Here is a 22978-nt window from a genome sequence, read left to right as displayed (position 1 = left end):
GCATCTCACGCATACTTAACGGAATGTCAGCTTAGCAGAAACCATTGTTTCTTCTTGGAATTTAAAGTGTGTACATTTATATAGACGGATTCAAGGCACGTCAAACTTGTCTTGTAAACATTATAGTGTTACATCGATAACAATCAGGCAAATAAAATAGAGAAAATTTATGGTCATAATTTTTTTTCTTTACTTATTACACGTAACGTGTACGCACGTGCATACACATTATGTATGCGCATGTGCAAGTACACATGTTTTATATACATTATAATGTTTTATATAAAAAAATATGCGAATTTTTTGTTTTAATTATAAATACACTAAATCTTTGTATGAAGATTATACGTGTACACTTATTCTGATGAAAATATCATATGTTTCTTTATTTGGGTATCACATTTTTGACAGATATACATATTTTTTCAAGTATAATATTTAAATCTTATGGAAATAAATTATTCTTATTTGTTTATGATTACTTTTATGATATATGTATGTACGTATATCAAGTTATAATATCAAATTATTTTGAAATTGCTTATATTGTATAAAAACATTATTGAATAGCCTTACATTTATTATTAATTTTTAAATCTAATGTTTTCTCTCTCTCGGTGAAGTTACGCTAATATAAATTAACGAGATTTATTTTTGCTCTTTGGAAATTCTTTTCGGCCTGAATAATCCTACAACTGATCTGCAGATATGAAAGTAATTGTTACTGCTTGTAATACGAAATTTCATCTCAGAGATTACCACCAAGTTACACATATCCTCCCTATTATGTGTGCGCCTGTACGCCTGGCCGTGGCGCACCGCGCAGGCGTCATGTCACACGTGTAGAAACACTTTACAGAGACAGATACACATATCAAAAATAATTCTTGCTGATATCAAAGCGAGTGCAAAAGATTTCATATAGTTTAAAGGCTGAATAAAGTCGCGTGCAAGAAAATTATTACGACGGATTTATCAAGAAAATCACAAGGTGCGAGACACAACACTTTCGGAGTCACGCACACTCTCAGGTCTCTCTCCCTGTCTGCGTCTCGCTCTCATCACGTCACGGCATTGACCAAGACGCGATGTCTGATAGTGTCTTATAGACAAATGTGTTTTATAAAAATAACTCACCGTGTATGCGATCACACCGTATTGTAAGAACACTGTCGGCGTTCTCTTTTGTATAAGGTTTTTAAACCGTGCAGAATGATTGACACATGATGACGTAGGCGTAATCCGTCGGACGTTTGTTGGCCCGGACCAGTCGTCCAATCTGCGCATGTCGCACCATGCCAATATGGCGACTCGTCCAGTCGACGGGAGAGTACCGCGGGATGGGAGTGTGCGGCTGCACCGTGATGGCGTGATGGAGCAGGGAGCTTGGTCGATGCGGTGAAAACCTTCGGCCGTCGACAGGCGGCAGGGCGATCGCCCGCGCGGTCACCGGCGACAGCCAGCCACGGCGACGGGGACTACGGGTGACCGGCAGACCGCGGGGAGTGGCGAGGGCTGTGTCCAATATGGCCGTCGTGCCGCTGTACGAGTCATGTCTGTCGCGGCTTCAACTGTGTTAATTTTCTCACTGTTTCCCACGGTGATTTTAGACGACTACCGTCTCGCACGCGATGTCACCGATTGAACAGCGACAGTGGTACGTAAGTCATCGATTGCTCGATCGTCCTTCCGGTTGTTGCGCGAGACGCAACAGCTGTAGCCATCTTATCAAAGGGTTCATGCCTACATATGTACTCGCGCGGATATATGTGTGTATATGTGCGGTGTGAAGCCAGTGTCTCTATATTAGTGCGAAACAGAAGATATATTGTTGACAAAATTTGGATCGAAAATCGAATAAATCGCTGAATTAGCAACATGAAATACGATTGCGTAAAGCACGCTTGATTTAGTCCACGGAAAAAAATTGTTGTAATTCAACATTTTTGTAGTATAATATGGAGCAATTGAAATTATTTTAAGCGGTTTCATTATGCATTAGGCATTGTGCGGGTGCGCAAAAGCTTAGCAGAAGTACTCATGGCAAAAATTATAATGTCGCAATTTGCATTTCATACGTAATCTCATATAGTAACAACCATTAACTTTTTCTTCTGTGGATTATGTCCACAATTTGTATACGTGCTCCAGCATTTTAATTGCATAGTTATCGCCGCGCTTTCTTAAATTTCTTAATGTAAATGAAAACCCGTTTTATTTGGACATGCGGAATCGAGGTAAACACAGCGGTCGGACTGTGCTTACGCAATTAAATAGTTTCCCCCTGAATATATTGGTGAGCTTAACACTGCGCGAACTAAGCGAATCAATCGTTTTTATTTATCAAGATTAAAATGTATAATTTGATGTTTTGGTGCATTTTTATTTTTTATTTAAATCGGAGTAGCACGAGCATGTAGACATGTTTATGATTCATGGTAATGCGCAGGAATTGATTTTTTTCTGATAACGATGCATCAATTGAAAACGGGCTTTTGTTTACATAATTAAGTAATGCACGCGAAAAGCAGTTGCACGTGGATCATCTCGGCGCGTCTCAATATATTTGGAAATCTCATGAACTTTCATATCTTATTTATAAATAATTAATTTTGATAATTTATATATGCAAGGTATCTTCATCTTAAATCCACACTTCTTCGACTATGATAAATATATGTATATTATGTAATTAGCGTGAGTTTTTCATTCACGCCATATTTATTCAGCTAGATTGGATTTAAATTGTGTTAAGAAATAAAGCATTGTGATTAACTGCAGAGAAATTCTTGAAGTAAATGTGAAAAAATAATTGAAACAGAATAAAATATATTTCAGCAATAAAATTTGCATGTTTTTGCAGAAATATCGGAATTACTTTATCTTGTTATTCAATATACAAATCATGCAATAACTCTAAAGTCTAGTGTGTGCAAAAACATTTTTATTTCTAATCGCATGTATCTTAAAAATTACCAGTGTGTGTGTGCGTGTGACACTTTGGAAAATTAATTCAAAATTAACTAAAATATATTTTAATATATGTAGACGTTTTGTGCAGTCGTATTATACATATTTTTACGCAAAAACTATTTTGTTATTTTTAATAAGTATTCACTGAAATTTAAGAAGTCGGAAACGTAACTGAATTTAAAAAAAAATTGGAAAAGTAATAATTGAAAACTTTAATTTTCAAATTTTGTTTGAAATTAAATAATTTTTCATATGGAAGTATTCGTGCGTATTATTCGATAAATATAAATCTCTATCTCATTAAAAGCTAAGTCTGTTCGCACAATAATTTATTATCGCAACGTGCTACCTTATATAAACAGGAAAACTCGTCTGGAACTCGCTAAGCGGGTGAAGAAGGATCGATGGGGCAGGGCAAACGTATAATGGATAGGAGATACGCGAGGGATGCAGAGAGATAAGAGTTTCCGATCTTTTCTTTTTAGGGTTGGTGTCGGAATACCTCGAAATCTATTTAAAGAACCTACCAAGATAATATTGTTCCGGCAAGCTATTGATTTTTTTCCCTCTTATTTTGTCGGATTTCTGAGCAAATTGAATTTTTTTACTCGCTTTCTGATCCGATTGAAATTGTTTATTTTTTGATGTGAAACAGTTTATTAGATCCTCAGATTAATCGAATTATATTTCTTATTTTATATCCATATAATTATGTCTCCCGAACAACAAAATCAGAAACGGAAAAGATGTTGTTTCATTTGTGTGTATATTTACGTAAGTGATCCTTTTAAGTTAGAGCAGTTAGAGCAAAATACATGATGCAACGGTAAAGAAAGACGAAAGAGAAAGAGAGAAAGAGATCCATGAGAAGTCTTCAATATCCAGCATTGAGTTGTAAAAGCGTTCGTTCGCTCTCACCGCCAAGCGGCATGGTCACTTATGTAAAGGCCGGCTGCACGCCGCGTGATGAGTGGACGCTGTTCTATGCGCTTCTTCTTTTTAACTCTTTGGCTTTGCTTTTGCACTCTTACTTGTCGTTGGTTATGTATGCAGGAAGGTTGGTCCATACGCGTTGTACTTACTTGCATACTTATGCCCTACCTCTACCTGTAGTTTTTTCTTCTTCTTGGTTATTGAGCGATAAACAATTTTACTTTTTTTCACGTATTCGTTACTGTTAAGACTTTTGAAATGTTATAAATTAACGAAAATGTGACAAAATATGCTGTACTCAAATACATTTCTATAGATTGTATTTTAACATGAAATGTATAAACACTAATTTAGTTTTAATTGATTGAACAGATAATATATTATAGGATTAAATTAATCTTTAGGGTCATCTTTTAAAAACAACAACAATTTATAAAATAATAAAATATCGTTGAAATATATTAAATTTTGTTTATGAGAAATTGATTTATTTAAAATTATTTTACGCAATATATTTAGGAATTGAATTATATAAAAATAGAGCATCATATAAAATATCTTTATACATATATAGATTTTCTCTGTATACAGAAATGTATAAAATGACGCTGTAATTATTTGTATCAAAATAAAATACAAGTATACAGATATTAATAATCGTAATTTAATACGTACGTATAGAAAGGGAGATTACAATTTCTCTTAAGGTTCAGATATATTTGTAAATTGAATCGACATAATAAATCAACTAATTTTCATTTTTCGCGTGCGTTATCATCAATATTTCAACATTTGAACAGTAAATGTGAAATAATACGTGCAATTGACCGAGAAGCAGATTATCTATATAGTCTATATAGAGCAGGTCAGCATGTTGCTAGACTGGTGGTTAGTCGTGAGAGAGTCAGAGAAGCACGATGACGAGAGAAAGACTGAACCGGTTATGGGCGAGGCCCTTTGATTTTTCGTCTTCTTGTATCCCATCTTGGGCCCGGAGTAGAAGGAGGTGAAAAAGGAGGAGGTGAAAGGAAGCGGTTGGTAGAAAAGAAGGGTATACCAAGTATGGTGGCAAACGGGATGGGGCAACGAGGCTCGAGAAGAAGGAGGCTGACGAGGGGAGAAGAGAAACGCAAAGGGAATGGGATGAGAAATTCTCGTTGGCTTCGCTTCGATGTCTTTATACGCGCGGCTCTTGTATAGCCATGGGATATATATCTGTCTTACGAGAGCGAGGGGCGCCGCCAAAAAATCAGATCGAGTGTAAAAATCGCATAAACTCGTCGTGCAAACTCGAGAGCTATGTCTGCCCGGTTGGTTCCCTCTCCGAAGCTTTCTCTCTTTCTCTCTTTCTGTTTTTTCTCTCGCTCTCCGTTCCTTCTCTTTCTTACACACTCTTTACCTTAAGTCCGTTTGATCCTTTTCTCTTTCTCTGCTGCCCTTCTCCTCTTTTTCTTCACAACCAGGTCTACAAGCCCCGCTCGCATGACTCCACCTCGAGGAAAGGCCGATCACCTCCTATATTTTCTTTTATTCTGCTTGTCTGCCAGCACGAAAGTTATGTGGTTAGCCGGGCTTATGAAGAATCCGCTCTTTATCGACAAGTAAAGCGGTCTCTGCCAACGTTTCGTGGAGCGAAAATAATTTTATTGGGGGATACTGATTACCACCTTGATCAACTGTGCACGCGTGAACACTTGACGTTAATAAAGTAGTCGGCATTAATAAGGCAATATTTCAACGTTCGGATTTTATCTCGACCTTAAGACTACCGGTCTCTCGTTCTTTAATATTTTCGTGAACCTCAATCTAGATCGTAAATATATAAAAGACTTTAATTTATTTTTTCCATCGAAGAATAATGGATCCTCTCCAATCGTTATCTTATTATAGAAAGTAAACACCTTGAAATCATGTATATTTTTTTATATATTAAAAGTAAATGCTCGTGTGACCATAGGTTATTTAAAAGGCTTAAAAATTAATTTCTGTAGATTCTGTATTTCTATTTAGAAAATCTAAACGAATATTTCTTTTGTGTAAATTTATTATTTATTTTGTGAACAAGTATCATTGTGTGCGTAATGTATATTTAAATATATTTATTTTTATTTGGAAAGATAAACAATCTAAACATATAAATAACATAAGACAACATTTTTTGTTTGAAAATGTTCGACTTCTTGATCAAAAATAATATAAATAGCTTTATGTAATATATTTTACAGTATACGATTTTACAGTGAAAGAAAAAAAGAGAGCTTTTTCAAACAATGATTGGGGATTTGAATAAAAACGTGTTTATAAATGTAATTTTTGCACAAGAATGTTTTGTATCTATTTGTGAAGAATATTCGAATAGGGAAGTTCAACTTTGTAAGTCGAGCAAATCGAAACCGCAGATCGACCCGGCAGTAGGATATACCGGAGAGCAAAGAGTGCAATCGTTGCAATGCACCTCTTAACGAGCTCGCTTTGTTTTGTAGTGCATGCATGTGCACGGTGCATGCAGGTATGGACTACAATATATAGGTATAGGCATACAATATATGCGCATACGGAATATAAGCGTGGCCAGGTACGGGGTGTCCTGTTTAAAGAATAGACTTGAATATATTTATCGCTTGTTTATTCCAAATATCGAGCAAAAACTCTTTCTAGCAACTACTCTGAAAACTAGAATACTAAAGATTTGTGGTTGCGATGTTTACCTCTTCAAAGAATCGGTCAATGACCGGAACGATGGCTGAACCATAAAGTTAAGCTATATACCTATAATTAAATTAGTAGCTAGGTAGCAAGAGATAGAGATTTACTTCTGAGTAGTAGAGCTGAATAGAAAATGCGGCGTCATTCTGGAATCTTAACGCGAAGCTTGGCGGCTTAGTTCAATGTTTTCCCATTCTTTACTTCGTATTCCGTTTATAGTGCAGTTCACGTACAAGAATGTTAGATTTTCACAGCTATCCGTATCGCGAGAAGAAATACAACGTATACAGCCGACACCCGGTATATTATCGCGGGGTGTATAGAGGTGTATAGATAGGAAGACAGAAGGGAGACCGGTTCCATACATGGCTTCCGAAGGCTTCCTTTTCTTGCGCTAAGACCACAAGAGAGACAAGAATCAGCGGCCGTCTTCACTAATGAGATGGAATTGGACGTGGCCGAGATTTTTCTAGACTCATCCCTGGAGCGAATCAACTGGATCCTCAAGCATGCTCCCGTCGCCATCTAGTTCGCGACATTCCCGTGAGCGCGATCGGCGGTCCTCTTTGATACGAATCATTTAATTGCGTCCCATTAGCCCGGCTTGGGGCCTCCCCTTAGGTGAATGCGGCCAGGAACGAAAGCTGAAAGCCGCTCCAATGAGGGTCTGGTCTCTACTTTTACTCTTTTGCTCGTGCTCCTTCACTTACCATCGTACGCTCTCGCTCCTCTTTCATTCTATTTGTTCTCCGCTTTTCTTCTGGCCCTTCTTCATTCCCGTGAGCTAGAATCGGCGGTACGATGGTACGCGAGAGGCATCGTCCAACTTTTTCTCGCCGGCGCGCTGACGGTTCGTTATACCGGGCCCGCCATTGGAAGCCTCTCGGTACGTGATGTGACGCCGGCGGAGATGGCGACCAAACAGGCCCAACCTACCACTTTTTCCAGCAAGGGACCAGAATACCTGGTTTTCGAAAGGCCGTATTCCACCCTTTCTCCTCCCTTCTGCTGCGCAAAGCTATCTTGCGCGATCCAGAGTTCCCTCCCCAAAATTGCTCGATATCGATCAACCTGAAATGGGTTTTCCTGAAACTGAAACGGTTAATTTTACCACTATCGTTCACTGATTTTTTTTCTTTTTAATGACGCAGCAACAGTTGCATCATGATATGCGTATAAAGAAAGAGAGATAACTAAAACACAAAATTTTTTGTTATTCTGAAAAATGGTTTCTATATACATTTGTATAGAAATATAATAATTATTATAAGTATTATTATAAATAATAATTAGCATTATATAGATAATTGTTATATTTACGCAGAAAAAAATATATTCGATGTAATTTTGTGTCAAATGCAAATAGCGTTATAGTAATGGATAGTCATAAATAGAAATCATGATCTGCAGTGGCTCGTGCGGTTTTCGACTTTTATCTCTTTGTCGTTAACGATGCGTAACCAAGCTACTGGCGATGAAGCTATGCGCTGTACGCGTAACGAGTATATCTGTGATCAGAATGGATAATTTATTCTGCTCTATACATGTCTCATTAATCTTAATAGATCGTTTAGATAACACAAATAGATTAAAAGATTTGCTAATGAACATTCAATGACAGAATGCTTCTGGATATCTTATCTTTTATTGAATTTTAATACAAATACTTTTTATCTAACACATGAACATTTTTACTCGTTTCTTACTAAAAATTTTTTTTGTATTGTTGCAGGTAAGCATTATATTTTTTCGCACAATCAAGCTGATAGCAGTTACATCTTGAGTAAGTTGATACTAAAATTAACATTTTTTAATTATTTTTATTATAAAATAAGATATATGTACATACGGAAGAAATAAGATATATAAGCTGCGAACAAATATTATCTGTCTTTATAATTACTAGGCATAAACAAAATTTGATGACTAACAATAAATTATTTCGAAATAATTAAAGCCCACAATAGAAAATAAATTTTTTTTATATTTATTTTCTCTTTATGTAAAAATACAAAATATTATATATCTTAGATAATTTCGAAATTTTCTTTGAATCAAACCAATCTTGCCGTGATTGAATAAATTTCTCTCTCGATACAGTTCATCGAAAGAAACACCGCGTAATGCGAATCAAGACAGTAGTCTAGACTTTATAAGGGCAAAGAAACCTAGCTTGTTGGTGTTAGGATTATACGGTAGCTAGTGAGGATTTACGGCTGCTTCTATCTTAGCACGGTTTCGTTGAACAGCGCAACACGTCGGATCCCATCGGCAATGGGATTATATCGCGTAGAAGGTGGCTGCTTGTATCGCATCAAGATAGGTAGATACCACTCCGCCGCAGTGCACCAGCAACGGCAGCATCAGCAGCAACGGCGATCGTGCCTTAGGTCGACTCACGCTGCATGAGTTCCGTGACGATCGTTCCCTCCGTCTCTCATTCCCTTTACAATCCTCCTCTTCCTCTTTATCTCTCTTTCTCTCCGTGCTATACTCCTTAGAGTTTTATTTTCACTCAATTCCGGGAAGTATCGCGCACCATGGCGAAGGGATAACGGGCAGGTGGTGGGAAGGGAAAAAGAAACACATACACAAAGTTGGCCGAAGGACAGGGATAAGAGAAGGAAGATAGGTAGATATACCCGGAGCAAAACGGGGAGAGGTAGTTGGGACAGTGGGGAACCATAAAGCATCTCAGTAATTTAATTCTATGCAACACTGAATAATCTTTTGCTTTTCTGTAATATGCAGCTCAGACGCGGCCGGGATATATTAACGATTTAAAGTATATCTTCGGAGATAAAGTAATTTTACAAGAAAATACGCTATAAAATTTATGATAAGTTCCACATTGTGATGAATAATTATTATACTTTACAAAATTTGTATTAATCGAGTTTCTCTTATTCATATTAGCTGGATTGTAGTTGTTTTTATTAATTATAGTCAATTTAAATTAGATTACAATTAGACGATGTTTTCTTAAGAGTCTTGATGTACTACAAAATTTGAATATTTAAGCTTTAGGTACAGATATAAATAAACTCGATGTATTCGGTAATTATTTCGAATACTGAATTATGCCTGTAAGATTGTCGTCTTTGGCAGACACCGATAATTTCATACGAGTGCCGAGGTAATAGAGTCATTTTCGCCGGCACGTTGGCCGCCGGGGTCCCGAGCTAATTAATGTCTAGCGAGGTATTAGATCTCTCTGTCCGCGGGGCAATGCAATATAAATAATAATAATTTGGCCGAAAAATGCCGGAACATCCCTCCGATGATTATCTGCTCGTAAATCCCGGTATAAAGATATCGCGACTAAATTGCCGCGGAAGGATTTCGAGGCGCTAAGAGGCGCGACGGAGAGGGTTAGAGGAAAAGACGGAAAGGGGATAAAGGTGAACGCACACGATACGGCAGGCATTACCGAGCGTTTGCCTTGCCCTCACAATCGCGGCGTGGTATAGCGGTGTGGCGACGATGGTATTGCAATATAAACGGGGCGGCAACAGACCAATCACGCGCCGGCTACTAATTTGCTGGGCTCAAACAGCTGCCGTTCTGCCGCCTATGCGAAACCCCCGGTTTATACAGCAAGTATATGTATATGCTTCGAATTCTCGATCGAGGATTCGATTCCCCTCGGACTCACGCTGGGATATTCGATCGGCCATGGCCTTCTTCATTCCTTCTCGTGCTCTTATTCGGCTCGCGTCGCGCTCCTCTTCTCCTCCTTCTTGTCCCGATGCCCACTACCTACACTCGCTGCTTGGACAAAACATTTCTTAATTGGGTTTCGTCGGAGGGTGATGCGCCTGTCCGACTCTTTTGGGAGCAGCCGGCTTCTACTTCGATTATTTATCGAATTTCGTTCTTTCGTAAGAAACGCATTGTCTACTGAATACGTTTAGCGCTTGTACATTATTAAAACTTTTCTTTCTGCTAATGTTTATTTCTTCTTGTTGTTGTTATTAAATGCCATATATTTATTTATTAGACAGATTTCTGTTGCTTTTACAGAACCGTCCCTTGTAGAGTGCGTTTGAAAAAAATGATTTACGCGATATCGCAATTCAGCATGCTTCAATATGTGATATAAGCGTTCAGTGATCAGCGTACTCATGCATGATTAATGACTTCTCATAAACATTATCAAATATAACTCATGTGAATTGCGTTTTTTTTTATTCAGAACTTTATGAAAGTTTCCACGATTAACGATTGTTAACAGTTTTGCATGTCGCAGCGTCCTCGTAATTCATCTCTGACAGTAGCCCACGCAAATGGAGATGCGTGAATAATGGCGCCACGGTACTCGCTATATGTATAATGAAATCCCGAGGCTAAAGGACTGGTCTTCTGTTCTTGAGCCTCTCTTCAGTGCTCTATGATATATGCCGTCCACTATACTTGGACTATACCCAAGAGTCAATAGGATCTTAAAAGTCCACCCTTTTCACTCGGCCGCTCATACTATTAAGTTTTTTTATCTGTTAATTGCGCATTGATAATTAAATGGAAAAAATCGATAGGATATTAATAAAAAGCAGAATAAATGTAAAACTATGACTTTTTTAACAAATTTGTATAGTTATTTCTCTGAAAGTAGGATTGTAAATGTCTGGAATTTTTAAATTAATATAGGCATAAAATGTTATGAGTTTGAAATAATATGCCTTTTATATGCATGATTCACATTTCTATGGACGAAAAGTTGTCACAAGGTACATTTTAAAATGCAATTCCAATAGTTTTTGTTGATATTATCAAAATGATTTCAAGTTGTCGATTATTTTTATAAAAATCAATTTTTATATGTAGTTAGAAAATCTTAAAATAATTTTTGCGAACTGTACAGTCCGCGAAAACTGTTTACGCGAATTATTTAATTATTTTTTAAAGTTCTATATTTTTAAACATAGGGATGTAATAACATTAATAATAAAAAAATTATACTCGTACTTTCTGCTTCACATTGCGTATCAACTTTTTTCTTTGATTTGCACTATATTTTTTCTCCAATCTTTCTCCTTAGAATTCGAGACATTTTTTTTATCTTGTTTCCGTAACTTTCACTCGTAGTTCCGACATATAGTTGCGCGTTCAAATTAGACACACCTAAAAAAAGGAACAAAAAAGTAGACTACAAAAGAATTATATTTATGACTAGCCTTGTGCAAGCAGTTTCCGCGTTCGTGACTTTTATTTTCATATATTTTTCGAGATCATTACATTATCGCCCGGCTTATCTCTTAATATTTTAAAATTAGTTAAACTTATGAACTTATTTGTATTGTTAAATTAATTTAATTAGTTAAAGTTCATTTTTAATTTGATTGTATTTGCATCATATTTTTGATAAAAGAATTTGCAAAGAAATATCATTAATCAATGTAATAAACGATAATTATATGTTATATATTTCTATTTTAAATGATGTCCTGTTTTTAAATTGCTGATATTCATGTTTAAAATAGTTTCTTATAGATATACTTATACTTGGCGTAATTTATATACAATGATTAATATCTGGTAATATCTTTGCGATAACTATTGTAATTGGATTAGTACCTTGGATGTTTCTTGTCGAAGAACACGTACGCCGCCGGACCATAGGTAATCCAATAAGCATCTAATAGCATCGATCTTTCAGACATTTAGTCCATTAGATTCCACGTTAGTTTATTGCTTCATGTTTTACGGGGTACCCTAGAGTATTCTGATTCCTCTCTGTGGTAGTCTTTCTTTCCTTAATTTTATCCTATATATTAATGTTTACCAATATTTTTTACGTAATTCGGTCTCTGTCTCTCGTATAATTTACAAATTACAACTATATTATTACTATACGCTATATTAAACTATATCAGTTAACAAAAATACGCGCAAAATTTTTCGATTAAGTTTATTTTTATTTTAATATCTTTCTATACATATATTCGTTTCTCTACATGTTTTACTACAATATTTGTATCTGTTGAGTTCGATCGACACGAAATACAAAAAAAATCGTCTTTATAAGGATTGTCAGATCATAAAAAAGGAAACGTCTTGAAATCTGAATGAGTCATGTCGCGACTTTTTCAGGCGTCTCGTGAATAGCTGTTATAATTTATCAGTTAATTTTCGCAGTATTGTTATACATATAGAGTATCATATTGTCATTAATCTTCTAAATCAATCTTCTTCATTTACACGATTGTGGAAATATCGCGAGCGAAATCGTGAATTACGTTCAGGCGTACAAATTGCATACAATGAAACAAACCTCCCCTTCGCTTCTACAACTCCTCCGTCGTACACATTCAATCAATGCTTGTATTTTGGTTACTGTGAAATATAGCCAATCTCGAGAATGCTCATCCCTGACTTTAGACCCACTCCTCCTCTTTCATTCACCCCTTCACCGCAGAGACGGAAGCGCTGTACTATAATATTCCGTCGGATATGCAAATCAATCCCATGGTTTCCAATGATTTATCTACTGAACGCAATTCGTTTAAGTGTATCCCGTTTCCATTTTGATCGAGCGACCGCGCTTATTGTTTTAAGTATATATTGTATTACTAATTCTTCTCACAGGCGCTTATGTAAGTTGCACTGGACGAAAAATTTCCGCGCGACTTAGCCAATCTTTGTAATGTCTGATGATTAATTCTCCGAGTCCAATTTCTTTAAGTGTGCTATAAATTGACCGAGAATTAGACAGTTACTTTGATCAAGAAAAAGCGCGTTTTAAAATTTATACAACGCGCGCACGCGCGCGAGTGTGTACAATTACACTGGACGTTTTCTAGACGCTTCAGTAAAACACGTTTACTCACTCCATGCGCGAATTTAAATATAAGTAAAAGGCTTTACTGGCACAATCCGGGAGTATCGTCTTTCTTTCTGGAAGTTGATTTGCCTTGCATGAAGCTTTAGAGGGGCTGCTTCTGCCGGGAATTCGTTTCACGACGTACGGTCGGTTTCTCGTCTCTTTTTTTCTTTTTCTTGGCAATAGAGGCAATGAGGAAGAAGAGTGAGAAAGAGAGAAAGGGAGACTTCGATCTCGGATTCAACCTAGACATCGCGACACCAACGTAGCTTTTTTAACTGATTTTTTTTTTATTTCGCTTACTCTTCTTCTTGCAGGTGTAGTTTTTCTCTTAAAAAACAAGTCTTCTTTATTTTTTTTATTTAGTAATTCGCCGTATCAACACTATATTTGTTATGAAAAGTTAATTTGATTAATTTTTTACAATTATTTATTACATTTGATTAATATTATGCACAGTGTTTTTCTAATTGTTAGCTACTTGTAATGTTCTCAATATTTCAATAATATGTTTAATTTTCTTATTTTCAATGTAATTACACAAAAAACTTAAGTTGGAAACCTTGAGCCGCGTTACGACAGAAGAGCGACGTTTGTAAAACTCTAATAAGGCCTCATGTAATTGGGCTGACCCCATTTGATCATTATAATGGCATCCTATTTTCGGATTTGACCTCTTGCCTCTTGTGGAAGAAAATCTCTTAATTCTATATAATAATACTAGCATATTACTTTTTACTGAAAAAAGATTCTGTATATATAAAATTATTAAAAAATTGGATTTATTGCTATTATTATTTATACAATATTTATCATATCGATGATAAATTATAGAAGAAAAATGAAATAAGGTAAAGGTATTTTTTAATTTTGTTTTTAGTTTTATTTGTTTATACAGCTCGAATTTTATAATTGAAATAATTTTTAATAATACTAAATATAGGAAATACTGGCATTTGGTATTAACATAATCCGATGATAGGATGACGCTATATATCTATCGAATATCTATCGGAAATGTTCATCCGAAATCCCGCAAATCCTTGCGGGTGCGGCGTTATCCTGGGCGAACAATTTCTCGCGGGTTTCTCATTTAATATCAGCAATTTAACTACTTCAACATCGCGCCGCAAAAGCCATAAATATCAGCTACCGTGGTCCGGAGAACGATCGTTGTCGCGATAGGGATGCACTAGATCGTGGTTGCACGACTCAGCAATGGAAGCGCACTCTGAAAGGGAGGTAGACGAAGTTAGAGCGCGACAAAGAGACAGAGAAAGAAGAAGCGTCCGCAGGGGGAGCATCGGTGCGGGAGGGAACAGTTGTAGAAGGGGTTTGCAACAGGGGATGGGCGACGGAGCGGAGGCAACGGGAGAGAAAAAGAGGTCGAATGAAACGCTAGACGCTCGGGCTACAAGTACACTCCGTGCTCGCACACCGAAAGCTATACTTATACCTATAGGCAGTTGGTGCATGGTGTGCCATGATGGCAGTAACTCCAGAATCCCGGGGCTTAAACTCGCCTAGCACCGAGGATCAGTGGGGAAACTTCCGTGCGCCGTGGCTTAAAGGCTTCGTGGTTGCTGCTCCCTTGCTTTCCGGGTAGCGGCAGCAACTTTTCGCCATGTTAATGGGCGCAATATGATCATACGTGGCGCGTCCGCGTATTTATATGCCGTCGTTCTTACTGCACTGTTTTCACAGCTCTTGAACATGTAATTCTTTAGGGTTGAGGAACAAAGGCGGAACTAAGTAGAAGACCGACAGCGCGGAGGAACTCGCGAACAGTAATAGTTACAACTGATGACAAGTTTAATTTACAGAATAACATGAAGGGATATGAGCTGTTGCATATTAAAATGGCAATAATTTGTATCAAGCCATATGTATGTCAACGACAATGACGTGGTGTATGACATACAGCAAGGCTACTTAATTAACTGACTCTATCAGAAGCAGAGTATACACGCGTTTGCGTAATACGACTGTACTTTATATAACGTTACTCAATTGTTATCGGAATCTTGCATTACGCATAATGACTTCTACTTTGCATTTTCTCCCCGTATCCTGCCACGATTAGCGATGCGCAAGGCCGAGAGAGAAGTATACCGTCGTTAATAAAGACATTAATATTGACTGGCAAGTGTATCTAGATATGCCGCGAGGGTAGAGGCAATCCAAGTCGGGAATAACGCTTGGGAATAGAATGCTCGGTCACGACAGAAATAACGTTTAAGAATAAAAGATGAGAGCGAAAAAGGAAAGTACTTATTACTTATTCATAAGAAGAACGTTATTTATGATAATACCTCTATGTGTCAAAATACTCAAACAGAAAATTATATATTATATATATAACAGTTTGCATAATGTTATAAAGCTGACACGTTTGCAGAAGATATATATTTTTTATTTCCGTAATTTTATTGAATTTTTTTAACATAATTATTATAAGCATTAATTGTACTTATTTCTCAATTTTTAATTTCTATTTTTGCAACCAATTATTGATAAAATAAGCCATGATTTTTTTAATTTGTAAAATGAAATAAGCAGCAATTATAGCGAGAACAGTTTCCTTGCGTTCGGAGTTTCGATCTTTTTCCGATCAGACCGCCCCTTTGAAAGGGTACCGCAAGATTTATTCGCCGTCTGGTCACCATAGCGGACGACGAATATCACTAAAATGGGCAACATATGGCGTACGGTGACGCCATTCTGCCAGAACATCCGTAAGGATTTTCAAATTTTGTTCATAATGATTGCACTCATAAAATCCATATATCAGTCGAGAGAAAGGACGAAAGCCTAATCAAAAGCACAGATGCGACGTGTCGGATTACGAAAGATTTAAAATTTTTTACATCAAATTTTTTAAAAATGTTTTCAAAAGTATATATTAGTAATTTACACGATTGAAGCTGTTAAATTATTGAAATGTGAATAATGCGATTTTCAAGAGAAAATGGCTGATATATTTTCTTTTTCCATGTTGTTTAGTACACGTGGCAGATGGAGGCATTGACATTCCGGAAACGTAGCCTATGGGGAGTTTCGGCTCCCCAATCGTTATGGCTGCATCCTTAGAGACGCACGTGGTACTACGTATCATATTACGGTTGTTCCACGTGCCAATAGCGTTTTCATCCGCAACAATTTCCTTGATCAGTTCTCCATCGAATTACAATTACCAATTTACTCGGAAAACTCGTAAAATGTTGACTGTGACAGTCAGAGTGCATTTGCACCGTATATGTAGGCAATATCCCTTACAATGGCTCTAACATTTTCTTTATAACTTCGGTATTTTTCAATCAAATAATATTTATGATGCGAAGTTAATTCTTTTGCAATGTAGACTAGTCTATTTATATTTGTCTGTTGACAATCAAATTTTTTCTCATGTTTACATTTTCCAATTTTCTATGTTTATAAAAATGTTTTAAATATATATAATATATATACTTTTTTATTCTTAAATAAACGATTGGTTTCGTATTGTGCCATAGTAGTTTCAACGTCGAACAAATATTCTGCAATATGTTAATATCTTGTAGCGATGCATGATTATACGAGAAACATTACGCAGACGTAAGTTCGGGAAAATTTATTTGTCTATCCATGTTATAACTTTGCTCGACAGCCATTGATTATGAGCTAGGCACACCGTGCCTTATCTTTCCCTTACACGCCTGGGGATCAGAATCCCCCGGTCTGGAAATATTTCGTACATCCCCAAAATTAATATCTGTTGGTTCAATATCATCTGTCAGCCACTTGTATCCATGGTAGCTTCGTTTGCGACTTAATAGCAATGAAATGTAGGAAATGATGGTATTGCTTACAACTTTATTAAGGGATATTTTTAGGATGCATTCAAAAAACCGTTACTGCGTTATAAATCTTTACTAAAAAAATTAATTTACTTTTACAGGTTATAATTATGTCAGTTTTATCATTATTTTTGTCAGTATGAAAGTTATATGAGTATTGAATTTATCGAGCACATATTCTTTGATAATTATATACAAATCATATTGGTATTTATTTCTTAAATATTTTTTAAAAATTATTTTACATGTAAATATAATTTTTTTTTATATTAACGTGTTATAATAATCTAATATTTTAGCGTTAGATTAATGAAATTATATACATAACAATAGCAGTATAAAATGTACGTATTTTTAATAATTCGTAATGCACAAATTTCAAAATTTAATCACTTATGAAATCTTACGGAAGCTTGCGATCGGCGATGAAAAGGAATGCACAGCAGCATAAAACCCGTTTGCGCTATAAGTGGGGAATTTCAGGTACTTGGCTCAGTAATTTTTTTAACACGGCGACGAGCAGAATACGCAATGTATCAGGCAGTTTAATAACCGAGATACAGGAGTATTCGGCTCACGGATTGACGCGACGATGATGATCCGCCATTTCGCCGCAACTTGGGAGGTCCGCTCTTGATATCCCCCCTTCCTGTCTCCTCATCTGCCCCCTCATTTCTTCTTCGTACATGTGCTTCACTCTTTCGCCCCGCGATGGCCTTTCAGTCTTCCCTTCTCTCTCCATCATCTCCACATGGTTGCCCTTCTCAACTGTGTGTTTGTCGTGTGTTCACCCCTCTTTCTCACTCCTTGTTTAGATGTCTTTCTTCCTTGTACCCGGACCTCCTTTATCCCTTTTTTCTTCTCTTCGTGTTCTATCTTCCTTGCCGTCCTCTATGCCAGGTAGATTTCTATTCTCCGCGTCGTGTTTCGAATGGCACATAACTATTGGAGTATCAACTAACTCATATTTTTTGTATTGTATTAAGAGAAGAGACAGAAAAGTGATCGAAGATTATATTTGCTTATGATCTATAATTTATATATTATAAACATTAAAATTCTTTTTGATCTACTATTCTACTAATCTATTATTTTACTTTTGTAGAAATATTCGCTAAATACGTACGGTATTCTAAATATTATGAAATTTTTCATAATTCTTGTGAAATTTAAATTACATTATAATTCATTAATTATCAGTACTTAAAACAAAAGAGGAACAAAAATATTAAAGAAAATGAATTTTAATAGTTGAGGTGACACAAACTAACCACATCGATGAGCGTAACAACTACATGAATGTAATAACCAGCAATTTGTGAAAAGAACTTTTAGTTAGGCAACTCGCGTAGCCATACTTTCATGAGAGACCCGGAGAATGAAATTGCGGAAAGGGACGACGAAGAGGTGGAAGCGAAGAAGGTGAGGAGTAATGAAGGAATGGTGTGAGCTGCGCTCGACTGGTTTGGAACGGGAATAATTACTGTAGAAGAAGCTTTACCTCGCGCCCGTCTTACGAAGATTTTGTAGTGCGATAGCGTTCACGTATATTGGGTATCAATAAATAAAGGATTCTGTTAAAAAAATGGGAGCAGGTATACAACGTCACATTTTGGTTGCACTTGTTCTCTCTTTCTCTCGTAAAAAGAAGATATAATTACTGTTTCCCGCAAATTAGCGAGTAGCGATGTTAGCCACAAGGGTAAAGCCGCAAGTAATGGTCCGAAGAATTACATTGCATTATGAAAAACAAGTAAAACTGGATAAATGGCCTCGTTTACTGAAAGTAAACGGAAAGGCAACCGAGTACGCGATAATAATGGTGGTACCGAATGCGTTAGAAAATGCGATCAGTGAGAGAAGATCGAAGATATCTTTACAACAACTCAATATATTGGATGTAGATCGATTTAATGATAACCTACGTATGATCTCTATACTTTGGTAACTCATGAATGCTACTATGTTTAACTTATATTTCTACGATGATCGAACATGTTCTGTAAATATCTTTCTTAACATTTTTTTTCCTCAAGTTCTTATATAAAGTTTTAAACTATAAACTTTAAAACTCCGTTTCTTGAAAATATTGAGATTAAAGTTTGCAATATATAATTACTTTTGTGCTATTTTGATAGGATTTTTAATATTTTCATATCTATTAGAGTGATTTTATCTTAAAATAAAAAATTGTTTTCCAAATTATTTCTTTTTGAATTAAAATTGTTCGGTAGCATTTCGTGTGCACCAATATTAACGAGACTGCCGATGATCACAACAAATAGCGTGATACAAGCAGCTTATCGTAGGGGCTTATGATTACAGCAGCTTACAGTAGTAATTTTATTAACGCTTAACTACGTATCGATTGAATCAAGTTACCTCTAGCATTAATAAAATTGACTGTCGACAGTTTTCATGTCTTACGGGCATTATACTACTACCCAGTGGTTTGCATCTTTTCATAATTCAGTAACGAGATAGTAATGATACCAGTGTTTACAATTCTTTACGCATACATTCTTTCAAGTCGCTTTCTTAAAGTTGTCGAAAATTTTTTAATGGTAATTACACATTCACATACATACGCAACGTGCCTTAAAAAAAGAGCGAAATTGAATTCAAAATTTACCAAAGATTAAAGTCTAGTTCTAAAACAGTATGTGATTCTTTTGATATTTATACATTCTAATTTAAATACATTTTTCTCAATTATCATTAGTCTTGAATTATAATGCCATTTCATTAAACTTTTATCAAATCATGTCGTAAAAGCCCAAGAATCGCGCGATGCTAATTTAAACATCGTTTTAGCACATTATCATTAATCAATCCGTTGTATAGACAGGGATAATATTCCGGTGTAATTTATGTAATCCCTCCGGAGAGTAACCGTGGTACGAGAGTGAGTAACAACGATAAAGTTGCCGCGGCGTCAATGATTGGTTGCTTTTCGATAGCACGAATCGAGTTCTTGTAAAGCACGCCTATCTAGATCAAATTTGGAAAGAAATTAATGAATCATTATTGCAGTTAAGAAATGCACACGATTACTATTTAATTTCTTTTTACTATTTAATAGAATTTCTTGTTACTATTTAATAGAAATGTAATATCAATGAAAAGAATTTTCTTATAATAATTGAAATCTCTGTAAAGTTCATTATTTTGCTTTTTCACAATCAATAAATGCAGATTGTCCAATTTAAAATTAACAATTGAAAATTAGCTTTACATTTATATTGTTATAATAATTATTATAATATTATATCGTTAGAAATAAAATTTATAAGTGAGTAAATTATAATCAATAATTATGAAGCATTTAATAGTATAAAAAATATCAAATGCATATTTATTGAAGAAATTGAATTGCTGGCATAATTTAACAATTTTTAATTAGTCACACTTGGCGCAGAATATATTTCGTATATTAGTTTTTGATTTTAATTAACCCAACTAAGTGAAGAAGATCGCGTTTGTTAATTACCGATGCAACCGATCGATGTGTTAAAATTCGACATTTTTCAAACGAAAGCCGAAGACGAAATTTATCGGCGATACTTGTACCGCAGCCAATCTGGTTGGCAACATGGCGTGTTGGCGAAACAGAGGGGCGCGGTAAAGGGAATTGGTAGGAGGGTATGGGGTAGCGCGAGACGGAGGGAGGCAGAAAGGGGGTAGGACGAAAAAAGAGTCTCATCGCAAGGGCTGGCCCCGCGGGGACTAATTTTTATTTTCCCTCTTTTCCAGTAAGTGCTCCGCGTCCACCTATTTCTCATAAATTTGAATTAATTTACATGCATTTGAATTTAATGCACCGCCATGCTTTATCAAAGCAATTAAGCTTTTAAGCGCGCATTTGCATTAATCCAATGTTTACAATTACGGCACGAACCTCTTTTTCGAGCGCGGCCCGGGTTATTCCCCACCTCTGCTGACGCTGACTACTGCTGCAGAGAGACTTAAGATACAGCTTGGTGTATCCTATCTCTTATATTATATTTCATCGAGTTAATGAATTTATCATTAATTAGCGATCTCAAGAGGAGTAATGCGCCGCGTTAAGTCACTGAGCGTACTAAACGACTCGTGTACGTGCATGACACGATAAGAGCCACATATTTAATGTTAATATCTACTCTTCGCACGGATTTCCTATCGTGTATCTTCCTCGTAATAAATATTTCTAATTTATATATTGCACGTTACGGCAATATATTTTCTATGAAAGTTGTAGAAAGGTAATTGGCTAACGCGTCATTACAATGAAATAAAGTTCTGCTTTGTCGTTATTTCTTATATTACTACATACATATATCATCTTTTTCTTCACATTGTTAATCTTCTTACAACTAATCTTTCCGAAGAATTTTTTTGCTATCAGTTCTCAAGAATTGCAAGAATTTGCTGAGGACTCAAAAGTAGTCAGTATAGTATCATATATGGTTTACATTAATTAATATTTTAGCGATTATTTTTGCGAATTAATAATATTACATAAATGACATTTTTTGCAAAATTTAAGGTAGCGAATCGCGATAATAATATGATGAAATATGTACAATAATTTACACTCTCTGTTTTTAAAATGTAAAGATTTAAAAATACCGCGAAAAATTAGGACAGCTTATATCTCTAAATGATACGGAAAAAATTATAAAAAAAAAGGGATATATGTATACTATAAACTTTATATACTACTTTATAACTTTACGCATGTATACTTATACCTTTTTAATACGCCAATCGATAGTATTTTATATAAGAAGCCGGTTAATGTTTTGAAAGGAAATTATTTGAATTTAAGATATTTTTTAACTTCGTATTTGATTGAGCTTACTGTTCTCTTCTCCCTCTGTGACACTCTTACTCTCTCTTTTCCAATATACCCTCTTTCGAGAGGGTATATTGTCTCGTGGACGTAGGTATGAGGTTGGTATCTATAGATATAATATAGGGAGTGAAGCCGTATTCAAAGCGGATGATTCAGTGGCCGCTGCAGCGCTTGGATAAGATCTCGTAGCGCGCCGCCTCGTCCATCTTAACCGCGAGATCGGCCAACCTGCAACAGCTAACTATTCGCCAACCAACCGAGCCGAACCAACCCTTTCCGTTTTTTCGCCCCTTTTGCGGAATCGCGGAATCTAGATAATCCATAGTGTGTCCGGGGATTCGGTCCAAGTCCTGGACATCTAGACAGAACGAGGCTCATTACGCGTCGCTCGATAACCCGATTCATCTCGCTCCTCAACTTTTTCACGGAGCATCCGTTATATTCGGGGATTCGGTGAGTCGCACATGGCGGACTTTTTAATATGCCGGAAAGGTTGCCGCGCTAGGGAACATTTTTTGGCAGCTTACTCTCTCGCGTATTGCGGATATGCGTGAATGGAGTATTCCGCGAGTATAGTTCGCCCCCTTAACTTTCTTGATTTACGCGAGTTCATTATTATTTTCGCACTACGGAATAATTGCGCTTCTTGCCTCTTCCGCATTTCCGTCTGTAACCCTCCCTCCTTTTCATTGGCCCAAGAGAGATGAGAACTACAACTGGAATACGTTGAATAATGGAGCAAATTTTTTCTTCGCTGTATATACACACACATATAGGGTACGGCGGGGTAATTTGAATAGTGGGGTAATTTGGATAACAGTAAGTATTTGCAAGAATTTCAGAAAAATAAGAGATTTTAATTATTACCCCCCC

The 22978-nt window shown here is 36.2% G+C and overlaps 2 protein-coding genes across 2 annotated transcripts in view; one reads left to right on the top strand and one right to left on the bottom strand.

Moving 5' to 3' along the window:
* LOC105454755 overlaps window positions 1-1307 on the bottom strand; it is a 108734-nt gene extending 107427 nt beyond the window's left edge. Inside the window, exon 1 of the mRNA XM_011697620.1 lies at window positions 1138-1307. Within this exon, the coding sequence (XP_011695922.1) occupies window positions 1138-1287 (150 nt within the window). The 5' untranslated portion in view covers window positions 1288-1307. The remainder of the gene's footprint in view (window positions 1-1137) is intronic.
* The window catches only part of LOC105454756 (homeotic protein ultrabithorax), a 96948-nt gene that overhangs the window by 43784 nt on the left and 30186 nt on the right, over window positions 1-22978 (top strand). The window lies entirely within an intron of this gene.

Source organism: Wasmannia auropunctata, unplaced genomic scaffold (genome assembly GCF_000956235.1).
Source record: "Wasmannia auropunctata unplaced genomic scaffold, wasmannia.A_1.0 LD335976.1, whole genome shotgun sequence".
Classification (NCBI taxonomy): domain Eukaryota; kingdom Metazoa; phylum Arthropoda; class Insecta; order Hymenoptera; family Formicidae; genus Wasmannia; species Wasmannia auropunctata.
The sequence above is the reverse complement of the archived record's forward strand: the minus strand, read 5'-3'. Positions and strand labels throughout refer to the sequence as shown.